This window comes from Rattus norvegicus, chromosome 9 (genome assembly GCF_021556685.1).
Source record: "Rattus norvegicus strain SHRSP/BbbUtx chromosome 9, alternate assembly SHRSP_T2T, whole genome shotgun sequence".
NCBI classification, from domain to species: Eukaryota; Metazoa; Chordata; class Mammalia; order Rodentia; family Muridae; genus Rattus; species Rattus norvegicus.
The window spans coordinates 50,920,846-50,938,420 of record NC_141542.1 but is presented as its reverse complement, the minus strand read 5'-3'; the positions used below and the strand labels follow the sequence as shown (position 1 = coordinate 50,938,420).

Here is a 17,575-nt window from a genome sequence, read left to right as displayed (position 1 = left end):
GGGATAGTGATTCCCCCTGAAGTCCTTTCATTGTTGAGGATAGCTTTAGCTATCCTGGGTTTTTTGTTATTCCAGATGAATTTGCAAATTGTTCTGTCTAACTCTTTGAAGAATTGGATTGGTATTTTGATGGGGATTGCATTGAATCTGTAGATTGCTTTTGGTAAAATGGCCATTTTTACTATATTAATCCTGCCAATCCATGAGCATGGGAGATCTTTCCATCTTCTGAGGTCTTCTTCAATTTCCTTCTTCAGTGTCTTGAAGTTCTTATTGTACAGATCTTTTACTTGCTTTGTTAAAGTCACTCCGAGGTACTTTATATTATTTGGGTCTATTATGAAGGGTGTCGTTTCCCTAATTTCTTTCTCGGCTTGTTTCTCTTTTGTATAGAGGAAGGCAACTGATTTATTTGAGTTAATTTTATACCCAGCCACTTTGCTGAAGTTGTTTATCAGCTTTAGTAGTTCTCTGGTGGAACTTTTGGGATCACTTAAATATACTATCATATCATCTGCAAATAGTGATATTTTGACTTCTTCTTTTCCGATCTGTATCCCCTTGACATCCTTTTGTTGTCTGATTGCTCTGGCTAGAACTTCAAGAACTATATTGAATAAGTAGGGAGAGAGTGGGCAGCCTTGTCTAGTCCCTGATTTTAGTGGGATTGCTTCAAGTTTCTCTCCATTTAGTTTAATGTTAGCAACTGGTTTGCTGTATATGGCTTTTACCATGTTCAGGTCTGGGCCTTGAATTCCTATTCTTTCCAGGACTTTTATCATGAAGGGGTGTTGAATTTTGTCAAATGCTTTCTCAGCATCTAATGAGATGATCATGTGGTTTTGTTCTTTCAGTTTGTTTATATAATGGATCACGTTGATGGTTTTCCTTATATTAAACCATCCCTGCATGCCTGGGATGAAGCCTACTTGATCATGGTGGATGATTGTTTTGATGTGCTCTTGGATTCGGTTTGCCAGAATTTTGTTGAGTATTTTTGCGTCGATATTCATAACGGAAATTGGTCTGAAGTTCTCTTTCTTTGTTGTGTCTTTGTGTGGTTTAGGTATAAGAGTAATTGTGGCTTCGTAGAAGGTATTCGGTATTGATCCATCTGTTTCAATTTTGTGGAATAGTTTGGATAATATTGGTATGAGGTCTTCTATGAAGGTTTGATAGAATTCTGCACTAAACCCGTCTGGACCTGGGCTCTTTTTGGTTGGGAGACCTTTAATGACTGCTTCTATTTCCTTAGGAGTTATGGGGTTGTTTAACTCGTTTATCTGTTCCTGATTTAACTTCGGTACCTGGTATCTGTCTAGGAAATTGTCCATTTCCTGAAGATTTTCAAGTTTTGTTGAATATAGGTTTTTGTAGTAAGATCTGATGATTTTTTGAATTTCTTCTGAATCTGTTGTTATGTCTCCCTTTTCATTTCTGATTTTGTTAATTTGGACGCACTCTCTGTGTCCTCTCGTTAGTCTGGCTAAGGGTTTATCTATCTTGTTGATTTTCTCAAAGAACCAACTTTTGGTTCTGTTGATTCTTTCTATGGTCCTTTTTGTTTCTACTTGGTTGATTTCAGCTCTGAGTTTGATTATTTCCTGCCTTCTACTCCTCCTGGGTGTATTTGCTTCTTTTTGTTCTAGAGCTTTTAGGTGTGCTGTCAAGCTGCTGACATATGCTCTTTCCTGTTTCTTTCTGCAGGCACTCTGCACTATGAGTTTTCCTCTTAGCACAGCTTTCATTGTGTCCCATAAGTTTGGGTATGTTGTACCTTCATTTTCATTAAATTCTAAAAAGTTTTTAATTTCTTTCTTTATTTCTTCCTTGACCAGGTTATCCTTGAGTAGAGCATTGTTCAATTTCCAAGTATATGTGGACATTCTTCCTTGATTGTTATTGAAGACCAGTTTTAGGCCGTGGTGGTCCGATAGCACGCATGGGATTATTTCTATCTTTCTGTACCTGTTGAGGCCCGTTTTTTGACCAATTATATGGTCAATTTTGGAGAAAGTACCATGAGGAGCTGAGAAGAAGGTATATCCTTTTGCTTTAGGATAGAATGTTCTATAAATATCCGTTAGGTCCATTTGGCTCATGACTTCTCTTAGTCTGTCTACATCTCTGTTTAATTTCTGTTTCCATGATCTGTCCATTGATGAGAGTGGGGTGTTGAAATCTCCCACTATTATTGTGTGAGGTGCAATGTGTGTTTTGAGCTTTAGTAAGGTTTCTTTTACATATGTAGGTGCCCTTGTATTTGGGGCATAGATATTTAGGATTGAGAGTTCATCTTGGTGGATTTTTCCTTTGATGAATATGAAGTGTCCTTCCTTATCTTTTTTGATGACTTTTAGTTGAAAATTGATTTTATTTGATATTAGAATGGCTACTCCAGCTTGCTTCTTCTGACCGTTTGCTTGGAAAGTTGTTTTCCAGCCTTTCACTCTGAGGTAGTATCTGTCTTTGTCTCTGAGGTGTGTTTCCTGTAGGCAGCAGAATGCAGGGTCCTCGTTGCGTATCCAGTTTGTTAATCTATTTCTTTTTATTGGGGAGTTGAGGCCATTGATGTTGAGAGATATTAAGGAATAGTGGTTATTGCTTCCCGTTATATTCATATTTGGATGTGAGGTTATGTTTGTGTGCTTTCATTCTCTTTGTTTTGTTGCCAAGACGATTAGTTTCTTGCTTCTTCTAGGGTATAGCTTGCCTCCTTATGTTGGGCTTTACCATTTATTATCCTTTGTAGTGCTGGATTTGTAGAAAGATATTGTGTAAATTTGGTTTTGTCATGGAATATCTTGGTTTCTCCTACAATGTTAATTGAGAGTTTTGCTGGATACAGTAACCTGGGCTGGCATTTGTGTTCTCTTAGAGTCTGTATGACATCAGTCCAGGATCTTCTGGCCTTCATAGTTTCTGGCGAGAAGTCTGGTGTGAGTCTGATAGGTCTCCCTTTATATGTTACTTGACCTTTTTCCCTTACTGCTTTTAATATTCTTTCTTTATTTTGTGCATTTGGTGTTTTGACTATTTTGTGACGGGAGGTGTTTCTTTTCTGGTCCAATCTATTTGGAGTTCTGTAGGCATCTTGTATGCCTATGGGTATCTCTTTTTTTAGGTTAGGGAAGTTTTCTTCTATGATTTTGTTGAAGATATTTACTGGTCCTTTGAGCTGGGAGTCTTCACTCTCTTCTATACCTATTATCCTTAGGTTTGATCTTCTCATTGAGTCCTGGATTTCCTGTATGTTTTGGACCAGTAGCTTTTTCCGCTTTACATTATCTTTGACAGTTGAGTCAATGATTTCTATGGAATCTTCTGCTCCTGAGATTCTCTCTTCCATCTCTTGAATTCTGTTGGTGAGGCTTGTATCTACAGCTCCTTGTCTCTTCTTTTGGTTTTCTATATCCAGGGTTGTTTCCATGTGTTCTTTCTTGATTGCTTCTATTTCCATTTTTAATTCCTTCAACTGTTTGATTGTGTTTTCCTGGAATTCTTTCAGGGATTTTTGCGATTCCTCTCTGTAGGCTTCTACTTGTTTATTTATGTTTTCCTGTGTTTCTCTAAGGGAGTTCTTCATGTCTTTCTTGAAGTCATCCAGCATCATGATCAAATATGATTTTGAAACTAGATCTTGCTTTTCTGGTGTGTTTGGATATTCCATGTTTGTTTTGGTGGGAGAATTGGGCTCCGATGATGGCATGTAGTCTTGGTTTCTGTTGCTTGGGTTCCTGCGCTTGCCTCTCGCCGTCAGATTATCTCTAGTGTTACTTTGTTCTGCTATTTCTGACAGTGGCTAGACTGTCCTATAAGCCTGTGTGTCAGGAGTGCTGTAGACCTGTTTTCCTCTCTTTCAGTCAGTTATGGGGACAGAGTGTTCTGCTTTTGGGCGTGTAGTTTTTCCTCTCTACAGGTCTTCAGCTGTTCCTGTGGGCCTGTGTCTTGAGTTCACCAGGCAGCTTTCTTGCAGCAGAAAAGTTGGTCTTACCTGTGGTCCCGAGGCTCAGGTTCGCTCGCGGGGTGCTGCCCAAGGGCTCTCTGCGGCGGCAGCAACCAGTTAGACCTGTGCCGCCCCTTCCGGGAGCTTCAGTGCACCAGGGTTCCAGATGGCCTTTGGTGTTTTCCTCTGGTGTCTGAGATGTATGTACAGAGAGCAGTCTCTTCTGGTTTCCCAGGCTTGTCTGCCTCTCTCCTGTTTCTCTTTAATATGTATAATCGCTATGGTATATTTCTAAAGCAGATGCCCTGTCTTAGACCCATAACATAAGAATTCAGCTAGCGTTGCCCAATGCAGTGTCGGCAGACTTTCCGTTAGAAGCACTGTGGCACCGAGGCTGCTGTCACTCTGGACACAGTGGAGACACACGCCCCTCTTGGTTACCACAACAGTCATCTGGTGAAGCATCCCTTTGGCACTCGGTACCAAAGCCAACCTTGCTGTCTCACGAGCTAGTGTGAATCAAGTGTCTTCGTCTGAGGCAGTGTTGCTTGATCTTGTTCTGTTCATGTCTTGATCTTTGAGTTGCTGTCAGCACTTCTTTGTGAGAAGACAGGAAAGTCAGCCCTGGAGCTGCTCCAGTGACCTAAGGGATGATATTACCTTCTTCATTCTTGGGACCAAAAATAGACAACCAACACCTTCTTGGGGGAATCTTGATTTCAGCCCATGGGCTCAGCGTGCCAGGGAGGGCAAGGCAGAGTTCGTGTTGCAAGATCATGTGGGAGAGGTTCCTCATATCCTGGTGGTCCAGGATGCAGAGACCCTGAGCAGGACACAGAGATGGGGAGGGAGGGAGAGGGGAGGTGGGAAGGTGGGAATCCCCCTCACAGATCCACCCTTAGTGATTGATGCTTGAGTTCCAGTCAGACCTGATGTACTTAAAGGATCCCTGCCTTTCAGAATAGATTGGCCTCCAGAGGTTGGTTAGTCGGTCGGTCGGTCGGTCGATCCGTCCGTCCGTCCGTCCGTCCGTCCGTCTGTCTCTGTGTCCCTCCCTCCCTCCCTTCATCCCTCCCTCCCTCCCTCCCTCCCTCCCTCCCTCCCTCCCTCCCTCCCTCCCTCCCCTCAGTGTATGGAGGGTCTCAGAGGCTGAACTCAGGCCATCAGACTTGAAGACTTTTGCATTCCTCACTAAGCCGTCTAACTGACCTGAGCTGTGGGTGACAGTTTTAGCATTCAAGGCAGAACAGAGCTTTTTGTGATTTTGAACTTACATTAAAACATTCCTTTAATGTTTAGACTCAAATTGAAGTTTTATTCCATTAAAATAGGTTTTCTCTGTAGAAGGTGAATTTGTATCTAGGAAGCATTCAAGTAACTGAGCTGCAAATTCCCTGAGCTGTAAATTCGCGTCTGTCTTCTCCCCTAAGTTATATCCATTCTTTTCCAGAAGAATCTGAATTCATCTGCTGAGATAAGTCAAGCTGTCACCTTCTCTGGCCTCCATGTAATATTGCCTAAAATATTCTTCCAGATAGTGTTTACTGTCCAGTTTCTCTCCTTTCTGCGCATTTTTCCACTCTGTTTTTAAGTGAAAACTGATTCTGTCAGTTCGGCGCTTGGAGATTGAGGTTTTTCTGTTGCCTACAGAGCAGGGAACCCAAGGGTTTCTCCTCATCGATCTTCCGCTTTCCGTGTCACCTCTGTCTATCATAGCCATAGGTGGCAGGTGGCTTCCTTTCTGTTTTGGGAGCTGGATGTGTATGCTGTACACATTCTCTCTGTGGTGTGCTGTAATTCTCTTTGTCTTTACTCTTTCTCTTGGAAGTTAGCCCATTTGTATAGTACAATGTTTAGACTCATGCATTTTATATAAATTGTCATTTTGGCATATATACGTATGTATATTTGGCAGACATATATACACACACACAATACATCTATATATATCTATATATGCAAAAATGACAATCATTTATATAAAAGGCATAATATGTGTGGTATATATACACACATCTGCCCAAAATGATAATCATTTATATAAAATGTGAGTCTAAACGTGTGTGTATTTGTTTTCTCTCTTCCTAGACTGACGTCATCACTTGCTGTGTAGTACAGAATTGTCTCAAATTCCGAATCCCCTTTCCCTGCCAGACTGCAGTGTGTGCCACTGTGCCCTACCTGTGTTTCTTCTTTATGTAATCCTTTAATCTCAGTATACTGCATTAATCTGGCTAAGACGAGTTCCCAGGGTATAGGAATTATTTGACTGTGTTTTATCAATAACCATCTATAATTATATCTGTATACCATTTTACCACTACCTGTGTATTTGCTAATAGTTCTGTTGGATGACTGCAGTCACCATCTTTATTTATGCGTGTGGATACTGAGGTTTACAAGGGTCTGGGCACAAACTGGCACAGAGCCGGATGGTGTCTCCTCTTGGCACATACCACATACTGGCCGCCTCGCCGTTTGCCTTCTGTCTGTTCACTGGTAAAAAATGTAGTTGCTCTGCTGTACAAGAATACACTTTACTGATTTTTACTAGTACTTGGAATAAGCCACTTTATGTGCTTTCCCCAGCATTTCTAGTCAAGCCTGACATCAGTAATTCCAAGTTACAAATGAGAACGATGGCAAGTCAGGGTCGTTATGTGACTTTTCCAGTTTTGGAGCTGCTGACTTAAGACCTGAAGCTAGAGCGGCCTTCAGACTTGCAGCCTCTGCTCCTCCCATTACCCTGTGGTGCTTCTCTGCTTTACTGCGAGATTGGGATGTGAAGGAGGGTTTTATTCTTGGGATTCTATAGAGCTGATGGTCGTGTGCCCATGTAAGAGGCTAGAATGAGCTGGGGAAATGGTTCAGTGGGTGAAACACTTGTTACCCACGCCCGAGGCCTGGAGTTCAGATCCTGAGCATCCACACAGATACCCGGCCCACTGGGCAGGGGCCACCTGTAATCCCACCACATGGTAAGCTGGCCCACTGGCTGAGTCTGGGAAGTCCATGTTTAGATGTTACCTCTGGCCTTCACATACATGTGCACACACACCCATGAGCCGCCCTCACTTGTGTGAACCTAAGCGCACATACACTGTCACATACAAACCTTCCAGAACCGTGTAAATCATTGAAGTCACAGCAGTGGGTTTCTTGTCGCATAATCTTTGTATGCATCATGTTGATGTCATTGATGGAATATTCCAGAGCAAATCATTCATTACTTCCAGAAGAGGGAGACTGTGGGAAGGAGGCGTTTACACTTAAGTCTGACAGTCTCAGGTAATTACAGTGGCCCAGCACACTACTGTGGGCTTGTTCTGTAATTCATATCTGTTGCTTAATCAATGGAATTAACCGATTGTGGAAATAGCGGCTCCTTAAAGAGCACGTGTGTGGTTCAATAAGGAAAGTCTGTGCCCAGTAGATGTGAAGTGGTCTGAGTTCTTTATGATTGACTCAGCTCGTGTCTCCACCATTTTCTTTAGTTCTCTGTAAGCCATGAGTTGAATGGATACATTCCCTATGGAATATAGTAGCTGCTCTTTGTTGTGTCAGACTGAATACAGTGGGAACTTTGTTTATGGGGGTAGATCTTGTCAAGGATATGAGAGATTACAAAACACGAATGGCCTCAGATAGTGCATGTCAACCAGTGTTTCCAAATTTGTAAATAACAGCACAGAGACGTTTATTACCGGAAGAGGATGACAGCATCCGGAAGAAATAGAATGAAGAGACAAGTTTGCATTCGACTGTACAGCAGTCTTGGCGTTTTGATCCTAACCTGTTTCTAATTTTGTCATTTGCTAACGTAAGCTATCTGTTCTCTCAGAATGGATATGAGGATTTAATTAGAGGATGTACATGGAGATTCCTTGCACACTTAAGCACTTCAGTGTTTTAAGGCATAGGACTACTACTGCATGTCAGGCCTTAAACAAAAATGCTGTGAATTCGGATTTCAGTCCATATCCTCCAGTCAGCATTGACAGGAAGCGTCTTCATCTGCATTTGACATAGAGGGAACACGGGATGCCAAGAGGCCCAGGGACCTGTGGTCAAGGGGTGTTTTCCCTGGGACACCCCCCTTCATCTCGGGTCTGGTGCAGTGTTTCTAATGAGGCTTAAGTGGCCAGTGTAAGCTCATCCAGTGTGGACTACTTGTACTGTCCTGGGTTAGGAGCCAGGAAATCCGGGCCATTACTACCCTGTATATTACTACTGATAATTCATTGCATGTGTCTTATTAAAGACGTATAAAATACTTGGCTTTCTGCTAAGGTTCATGTGTAAAATATCTTACAACTTTGATCTTAGAGTAAAAATTCTCTTTGAAGAGGTAAGAGTATTTACAAATCTCATTTAGTATTTTGTTCTGTCTTTGTTTTTCAGTCATTCTTACACCGGCCAAGATTATAGTACCCAGAAGAGCACCGGGAAGATTTCCTTAGATCAGATTGATTCGGTAAGCGCTGACCCTTGTAGAAGTAGACTTGTTTCAATAGAGATCCTTGGGTGGGAAGCTGGCACAGTGGTTCCTTGCTGATTGCTTATCCTTTTAAGAGAAAAGTCTCATCTCATATATGTGACTTTTTAAAAAATAATTGTAAGAAAACCAAATTTAAGGAGAAATTGTTTGCAATTGTTTAGTTAGTGTTGAGGAAAGAGCTTAGTTGTTCTTTGCAGAGTCATTAGATGCTCACCAGAGGGAGCAGCAAAGTCAAACAAATAAGGCCTGGTCCTCCTGACAGGGTCAGCCGGCAAGTCTGCCCAGTGAGGATTCAAGTCCCAGGAAGAAGGATGTATCTGTGGAAGATAGAGGGAATACGGTTGAGATGGAAAGCGGGAAGGCTGAGTTAAAACCAAAGAATGATTCTTCATTTTAGAAAAAGATTTATTCTATTTATTTTATGTGTGTGAGTAACTGTCTTTTTCTTCAGACACACCAGAAGAGGGCATCAGATCCCATTACAGATGGTCGTGAGCCACCATGTGGTTGCTGGGAATTGAACTCAGGCCTTCTGGAAGAGCAGTCAGTGCTCTTAACCACTGAGCCATCTTTCTAGCCCCATGATATTTTGTTTTTGACTGGCGTCTCTTAAAATATTGGCTAAACATCTATTTGACTTTTTTCTTTGAACTTGTTTCTGTTAATTTTGTGTTCTTTTCATCTATCTTATGTTATAAATCAATTTCCTATTTGCAATTGTATTTTCAGACCTTTCTCTTAGAGAAATGGAATATCGTGTCTATGTAAACCCTCTTAGAACATTCAGGCAGTTTTGTTTGTAATAAAAACATGGACAATCTCTAATGTTCTTCAGTAAGCAAACTGCAGCACATTCAAGCTGTAGATTGTGCCTGGTCATCGACCTTCCCTGGGTTGTCCCAGGTCAGCCTGGAGCCAAGGATGAGGAATTACCACAAAGCCCATCTTCAAACACGGCATGCTGTGTGACTTCGTTTAGTCAGTTGTCTTGAAATGACAAAGTTACAGAAATGAACAGAGGAGCCGTTTCCAACTGGAGGAGGCGGGGGTGGAGCAGGGCACAGGAGGCAGAGAGTAGACAGCAGGAGGAGAGCTGGGGGGACGGCTCAGTTGGCCATGCGCTGGTTGTGTATGAGGACTTGCATTTGGAGCCCCAGCATTCACAAAGAACGCTGCATGTGGTGGTCCACGCCTGCGGTCCTAGCAGAGGGAGAGGTCGGGGAAGGAGATACAAGCATCTTAGAGGCTTGTGCTGGTAGCTGGTTTAGCTGAAACAGTGAGCTCCAAGGTCAGTGAGAACAGAGGAAGACACCCAATGTTGACCTCTGGTCTCCATACACAAATTCGGCTGTGTGCACACATCTGCACCGAATCACAGGGACCCTTGTGATGATAAAGTCATTTTGCGTCCTGACTGTGGCGGTGAACATATGATGTAACGTGTACACAGAGGCATGTGCACAACTGCAGGGTCTGAGGAAACACAGTGGGGCATGTCCATGTTGTAGTTGCCTATTGTGCAGGATTTTATGTCTCAGGGGAAACTGGGGACATGCTATCTCTTTGTATTATTTCTTGCAACTAATAACGTGAGTCACTAGTTATCCAAAGACAAAATTTAAAAAAGAAACAAGGGAAACAGATATTATATAACTTAGAGTGTTCGAAGTGTTACCAGCTTGACTTTTAGTCATTATAAAATAATAGGTCTTGTTTACAATCATAGTAATATAGGAATGCTTTCTGTGGCTTCTGTTCTTTATTCTATTAAATCAAATTTACAATCACAGCAGATATGATACCGGGTCTAGTTTATGTTTGGCATTACCAAAACTTACTTTTTTTGTCTTGTAGCTTTCAACAAAATCCTTCCCACCTTGCATGCGTCAGCTGCACAAGGCGCTGAGGGAAAACCACCATCTTCGTCATGGAGGCCGGATGCAGTATGGCCTGTTCCTCAAGGGCATTGGGCTAACGTTGGAGCAAGCATTGCAGTTCTGGAAGCAAGAGTTTATCAAAGGAAAGATGGACCCAGACAAGGTAATGCTGAAAAGGCATAGCAGCAGCAAATGAAAGCTTGTCAGGCTGGAACTAGAAGATCTGTTTTTAAAATATGCACTGAAACACAGGTGAAAGGATAGAAGATGCATGTATTTTAGCTTATGCACAAAGACATTCACATCTTTAGCAGGTGCCAAAAGCTGGGTGTTTTCTTTAGCAGGCGTGTTACCAGCAGGAAAACACACACACACACACACACACACACACACACACACACACACACACACACACACACACCATTTGAAGGTTAGAAGAGCTCATGAATGCTTAATGTGAAATCAGTTAAAATGCTTTCTTTCGGGCTGTGCTCAGTCCCTAGAGTGTTTATTTCAACAGCCATCCCTACAAACCCTAGCAACCATCTTTAATCAGTCTAGAACATCAAGTTCCTAGGCCCACTCCTCAGTTCCTTTTCTTTTCTACTAATAGAAGATGGTAAAATTTTGCCTAGAAATGTTTTTTGTCTCTTTTATATCATACACTTCATGAAAAAAGTGTGTGTTGATTTCTTGATTTGCTTCTTCTGGACAAAGGCTACTAGGAAGTGAAGAATGGTTGTACGAAGAATACCATGTGTTGTATCTAATTAGCTTTCCAGAGTTGCTGGAGCAAAATCCCCAGTACAGTGGCTAAGTGACAGAAACTTAGTTTTTCCTGGTTCTGGAGTCTGGAATTCTAATCAGTGTGCAGATTCCACCACTTCTGAGGCCCCGCCCTGTGGCCTGAGGCCCCGCCCTGTGGCCTGAGGGCCTGTTAATGGGTCTTTTCTCTGTGCACCAGCTGTGCTGCATTAGCTGCACCGGGTCTTCCGAGGCGCTGTCTCAGCAGAGTACAGCCACATCCGGGATCAGCCTCAACGGAAGAACTTAGGATGACATGACTCAGTATGCATCATGTGGGTTATTATATAAGTTCTTTAAAAACATGGCTGTGTGTGTGTGTGTGTGTGTGTGTGTGTGTGTGTGTGTGTGTGTGTGTGTGTGTGAAAGAGAGAGAGGGGGGGGGAGAGGGAGAGAGAGAGAGAGAGAGAGAGACAGAGAGAGACAGAGAGACAGAAACAGAGATGCAGAGAGACAGAAGTGTCCACATAAAACATTTATGTGAAATGCAAAGCAATTTTTAGGTAAAGTGAAATAAGGTCTTGAAGGTGGATTGTTCTAGAAAATATTAATCTATATCGGAAGGATATGGACAACAAGGAGTAAGAAGGAATCAGGCAAATGTTTCTGCCCACCCTTTCTTCTCTGTGGACTGTGTCCCTGGGTCGGCACATTGTTATCTGGCATTAGGCCTGCCTGGGTCATGGCTGTTGTCACTGAGGAATTTCTGCTTCTCTTCTTGCTCTTGGATTCGAGTTTTCACGTATACTTTCAGAGGATCGGCTTTGAGCACCGGTACATCATTCCTAAGAGAACAACATTCTGTCGTGAAGTCATATCCAGCAGACCAAACTGTGTTGCCTATATCTCACTCTAAGGAACTAGGTTTAGAGTGTAGATTTTAGCCTTAGTTTTAACTGGGTTGTATTAATATACGTGATGGATTAAAAATGTAAAAACAAGGCCTTCTTGTCAGGGCAGGGCACTTGAAAATTGCACCTAAGTTATCAAATGCTATTCTTTGGTTTATAAATGAGTTTTACAAAAGGTATTGAAGTTTTGAATCTTAAATTTTTAAATAGTTTCTTATATTTCTAACATAAATAAACCATGCTTTATGGAAATAAATTTACTTAAGTAATCATAATGCATGTTTGAAGAGTTTCATTTTCTTTAAGTTTTTTATTCACTTATCCTGTACTCTGCACCCCCCCTCCCATAATCATTCCCCCTCCCTGCCCCCTTCTCTTCTGAGCAGGTGGGCACCCCCCTGGGTATCTCTCCATCCTGGCATTTCAAGTCTCTGTGAGGCTAGGCACTTCCTCTCCCATTGAGGCCAGACAAGGCAGCCCAGCTAGAAGAACATATCCCACACACAGGGAACAGCTTTTGGGATAGCCTCCGCTTCAGTTGTTAAAACCCACATGAAGACGAAGCCACACATCTGCTACATATGTGCAGGGAGGCCTAGGTCCAGCCCGTGTATACTCTTTGGTTGCTGGTTCAGTCTCTGAGAGCCCCAAGGCTCCGGGTTAGTTGACTCCGTTGGTTTTCCTGTGGAGTTCCTATCCCCTTCAGGGTCCATAATCCTTTTGAGGAATTTTCTTAGTAATAATTTTTGTATTTTACATTGCCAGCCTGCCTACCTGAGGAAAAGCCTCATCTGTGTACCACAACACATTAAATGTATCAAACTTTTATTAAGCTGTGAGAAGACAGAGCACTGAAGTGTTCATTTGCTTAGAACTTGGTTATTTAATCGCTCAGTCACTAGGATCAAGTCTCACTGGGTAACTGTAACATAGTCACAGTACTGTGTCCTCTCAGCCGGATTGCTAGCAGTGCTATTGGTCTCAGTTGCCTTCCCCTGGCTCAGCTGGACATCAGCATTGGAGTGGCTGCAGTTTCTGGCCCTCGAATGCCGTATGCAGGGTCCATGGCTTGCTGTTGTGATTGAGCTAAGGAACATGTCACACTATTCCGTTTGTCAGAGATACCAACAGGTAATGACACAGGATAGACTTGAACTGTTCAGCTGACTACCAACTGTTCACAATTAATTTGATTTTTTTAACTTACTCACTTTACACCCTGTTCTTTGCCCCCCTTCCTGGTTACTCGATATGTATGTAACTGTACATATCAAGATCTGGGGACCGGACCCACAGTTTGTGTTTTTGGAACTTTCCACACGAAGGTGGTGTTCACCAGGTTAGATTGAGGAAAATTGTTTTGTGACTACCCTTAAAAATCCAAGTTGCTAAGTGGCTTATCCAGCAAAGTCCACTGCAAGCCTTCAGCTCTCATTTGCTCTGTCTGCCTCCATGGGCAATTTGGGCATAACGATCTGTCCTGTGTCAGTAATCCATGCACACACACATTTAAAAGCCTGCTATGTGCCAGGTCCTAGTAAATGCTAAGTGAGTATGTACAGCAGAGTGTCTCAGCTAATGTACTGCTAATGAATCTCCAATATACTCCAGTATTGATCCCATGAACCCTGGGGGAAGCCAGGCTGGACCTGGAGCACTCGGAGCTCGCTGCCTTCCATTATAATACTGCCTTCCCTTTAGAATTGTTCTCTATGCACTAAGTGATGTGAAAGGGGTGGGAATACTGTGGACGGTGCAGGCTTGGACTCGGGCAAGCATGTTTTTTCTGCCATATACAAGCTATATAACTCTATTAGGGTTCTCCATGGGAAAGAACTAGTAGAATGAATATGTATTGCAAGGGGCTGTATTAGATTGGCCTGTTCAGTACAGTCAGGGTAGTTCAACAGAAGCTATCTCTGGAGAGGCCGAGGACCCAGGAGCTAGCTGTTCAGCCCACAAGGCTTCATGCTTCAGAGCCCTAACCTGGTGCCAGGAGCCTAGAGATTCCCAGAGAATCTCTGGTTTTCACTCCACATCGGAAGACTGAAGGAGCAGGGATCTTATACCAGCAGTGGAACACCACAGCAGCAGCCGCCGCCGCCGCAAGGTAGATGAACTTGCTAGCCAGAGTAAAAGCAAGTGAAAAAAATCCAAAGCTGTTTTTTCTTCTCTTAGACCTCCTTAGATTCGTGCTGGCATTGGAAGATGCAACACACATTTGGGGGGGGGGGTCTTCCAACTTTGAATAACCTGACTGAGATAATTCCTCACAGGTCACCACTCCTCTCTCAGCTTCTCCCTCTCCTGCTCCCTTAGGTTGTGTAGCGACTGGACAGAGTTGCTCACACAGCCCATGCATTCCATTGCAGCTGTTGCTGAGCGTCTTCGATCTGTCCAGGCCCTTGTCAGATGTGAGGAACACAGCCTCTGTCCCTAGTCTCTGAGACCATCATCGGGGATGGGGGAGGTATTCACAAAGGAGCTAGCCAGTGTTTTAAAAATGGCAAGTGGCAGAGTGGCAGACTGACCAGTTATTGATGCCTGGTGTTTGGCAGGCAATATGGCTGTTACTTGATTATCTGATCTGTAATACAGCCCTGAAGAGAAGCGTTACTGAAGTGTGTTTTCCTAATAGAACAGTCCTGGACCACAGGGTTGTATTCAGCCTAAGTTAGCAGTATTTTGGTTTTTAATGGTGTCTCATGGTCTTAGAGTAAAAGCAGAGAAGACATGAAATGAACTCATTCAGGCCAAGGGTGGAAGAGTGGGATGCTGCTCCCAATGAGGCCCGAGATGCTGATCCTGCTGAAGTTCAGAGCATCACCCCGGGGGAGACATTACGCTTCTATGAAGAGCGCAGTAAATTTTAGGCAGGAATATGGTACAGCAGTAAACCTGGTGAGATTTTATTTTAAACGCTGTATTTCCTAGTATCTAGAAAGAGACATGAGGCACATCACAGGTTGACTGTGTTGTAAGAATTGTTCAACTTGACACCGTGTTCAGTAGAAATTTTCAGTTTTCTCTTTAGTCACTAGAGGTGCAATAAGTTGAGGACTGGTGCTTAATCTCACGTTCTCCCTTGGTGAGACAAGAAGGGGAAACCAGCTGCCGCACGTCTGGGTGGGGGGACCTTGATTAAATTGAGATGGGATGGCACCCACACTCCCACGGTAGGACTCACCGTGCCCTGGGGACTCTGCATTGTATGAAAAGAGGAGCACCTACTCGCTCTTCTTGACTGTGGGTGTGATGCGACCAGCCCCCTCAAATCCTGCTGCACGACTGCCAAATGACAGACCGTAACCTCAAACCGGGACAGGATGGACCTGTTCTCTCTTTAGCTGTCATCGACAGGACATTTTATTAGTTCAGGAAAAGAAACTAAGACACAGACAGTAGTGATTATCTGCTAAGGGTTACAGAGACGTAGCGGTATGCATGAAATATGAGAACTAAATTGGCATTTGTCATTTTAAATGCTTGATAAATGCACTACTCCATAGTCATTCACACATCTATCATAAGAGACCTATCAATCCAACTTGTAGGAAAACCTTACCCAGCTGATTGGCCACTTACATTTTGATTTTATTTTTATTGAATGTTCATGTTGGTGCTACACTAAGAAAGTAATTTGAATGGAATAGACAAAGGTTCTGTAAAAGACACTCTACTTGAGCAGAGCTTTAAAGGTTCTCTGAGGAGTTAGGAAGTAACTTAAATGTATCTGTGGTTTTATTCTCACCCACCCCACGGCTGGGCACTGGGTCTAGGGCCTTTCATACGCTGAGCAGTCACTTTGTCACTGAGCAATAGTCCCAGCTCGGCACTGAGAATTTTGGTTTCTTTAAAAACACAGAAATGGCATGAGAATGTGTTTTCACTGTAATCCCAGGTGGGCTATAGAGCTGCTTCACATCATCCACAGCAGGTGACTATGATTTGCTCTGGGGGGTAAGGGGGCAATTTTGACAGCTGCATGGAGTTTCTGTGATTGTGTGACATTTGGGACTCTGGGGACTCTTCAGAGGGTATAGTAAATGCTAGGGCCCAGAGCGGTTGTCTAGGATGTTGGTTGTTTGCTGTGTGGGGTTGTTGGTTGTTAGTTGGTTGCTGTGTGGGGTTGTTGGTTGTTGGTTGTTTGCTGTGTGGGGTTGTTGGTTGTTGGTTGTTGGTTGCTGTGTGGGGTTGTTGGTTGTTGGTTGTTTGCTGTGTGGGGTTGTTGGTTGTTAGTTGTTTGCTGTGTGGGGTTGTTGGTTGTTTGCTGTGTGGGGTTGTTGGTTGTTGGTTGCTGTGTGGGGTTGTTGGTTGTTGGTTGTTTGCTGTGTGGGGTTGTTGGTTGTTGGTTGCTGTGTGGGGTTGTTGGTTGTTGGTTGCTTGCTGTGTGGGGTTGTTGGTTGGTTGCTGTGTGGGGTTGTTGGTTGTTGGTTGGTTGCTGTGTGGGGTTGTTGGTTGGATGTTGCTGATCACAGTTAAGTAGTTGTGTGCAAAGAAGAAACAACAACAGGAAGACATTAGATATCCTGATGGCAAAGATCAAAGGTGCCCTAAGGAACTTGACACCCCTAATCAGCAGGAAGTAGTCTAATGATAATGACACCCCTTTCTCCTCTGTGCTTTTTCCTCTCCCTTCTAGTGTTAGGGAGTTGGAAGGGTCGAACAAAAAAGCACCCACCAAGTAGCCAAAAATCCAGCTGCACAGCCCTTCCAAGTGTTTTAGACTCCATAGAGATGTGTGTAGTCGAGGGTGTCTCCACCTCTTCTGCATTACTGAAAACACTGATGCTGGATAGTCTGATGTGAGACTTCAGCAGCCGGAATAATCAGGAAACTGGCCAGTCATACTTTGAAGTAAACAGTGTATTGGGTTAAGTGTTAGTACCCTATTGTATGCTACATCTGCTAAAGCCAATAGCTTTTAGTTTTTCCTGTCAAATGAGTTTTCAATTCTTTACTTTTCTTTCACCAAAAATATTTTTCTCACGAAACATACCCTGTTTACCATTTCCCTTCCATCTGTTCCTGCCAGATTCTCCTCACCTCACTTCCCTCCTGGATCTACCCCCTTTCTGTCTCTGATTAGAAAACAAACAGGCTTCTAAGGGTTAAGGACAGGAATGGGAGAGAACAAAATGGGACTGGATGACTCAAAATAAAGCTAACACGTTGGAATAGGCAAAACAAACAAATAGAAGAAAATGAGCCCAAGAGACAGATATAGACAGAGAGATCCACTCGTTCCCACACTCAGGAATCCCATGAAAACACTAAATTAGAAGTCATAAAGTCGGGGTTGGGGATTTAGCTCAGTGGTAGAGCACTTGCCTAGGAAGCGCAAGGCCCTGGGTTCGGTCCCCAGCTCCGAAAAAAAAAAAAGAAAAAAAGAAAAAAAAGAAGTCATACTTAAAGAACCTATAGGGTAAAAGGGGAGAAAAAATATATAAATAAATTAAAAATAATAAAATAAGCAACAAACAAACAACAAAAACCAAAAAGCCCCAATGTGACGTAGTGAGATCAGGAATCCCCACAGATGCCCAGGGTTCCTTTTCTACCACTGGGCACACACCCTGCCCTCAAGAGTAGTTTGTTT

The 17,575-nt window shown here is 43.1% G+C and overlaps 1 protein-coding gene across 10 annotated transcripts in view; it reads left to right on the top strand.

Moving 5' to 3' along the window:
• Positions 1-17,575, top strand: part of Prim2 (DNA primase subunit 2) — a 212,175-nt gene that overhangs the window by 144,759 nt on the left and 49,841 nt on the right. For all 10 annotated transcript variants that reach the window (XM_087565140.1, XM_087565144.1, XM_087565143.1 and 7 more), the window contains 2 exons: positions 8,348-8,420; positions 10,299-10,484. In XM_087565140.1, coding sequence (XP_087421266.1) covers positions 8,348-8,420; positions 10,299-10,484 — 259 coding nt within the window. The remainder of the gene's footprint in view (positions 1-8,347; positions 8,421-10,298; positions 10,485-17,575) is intronic.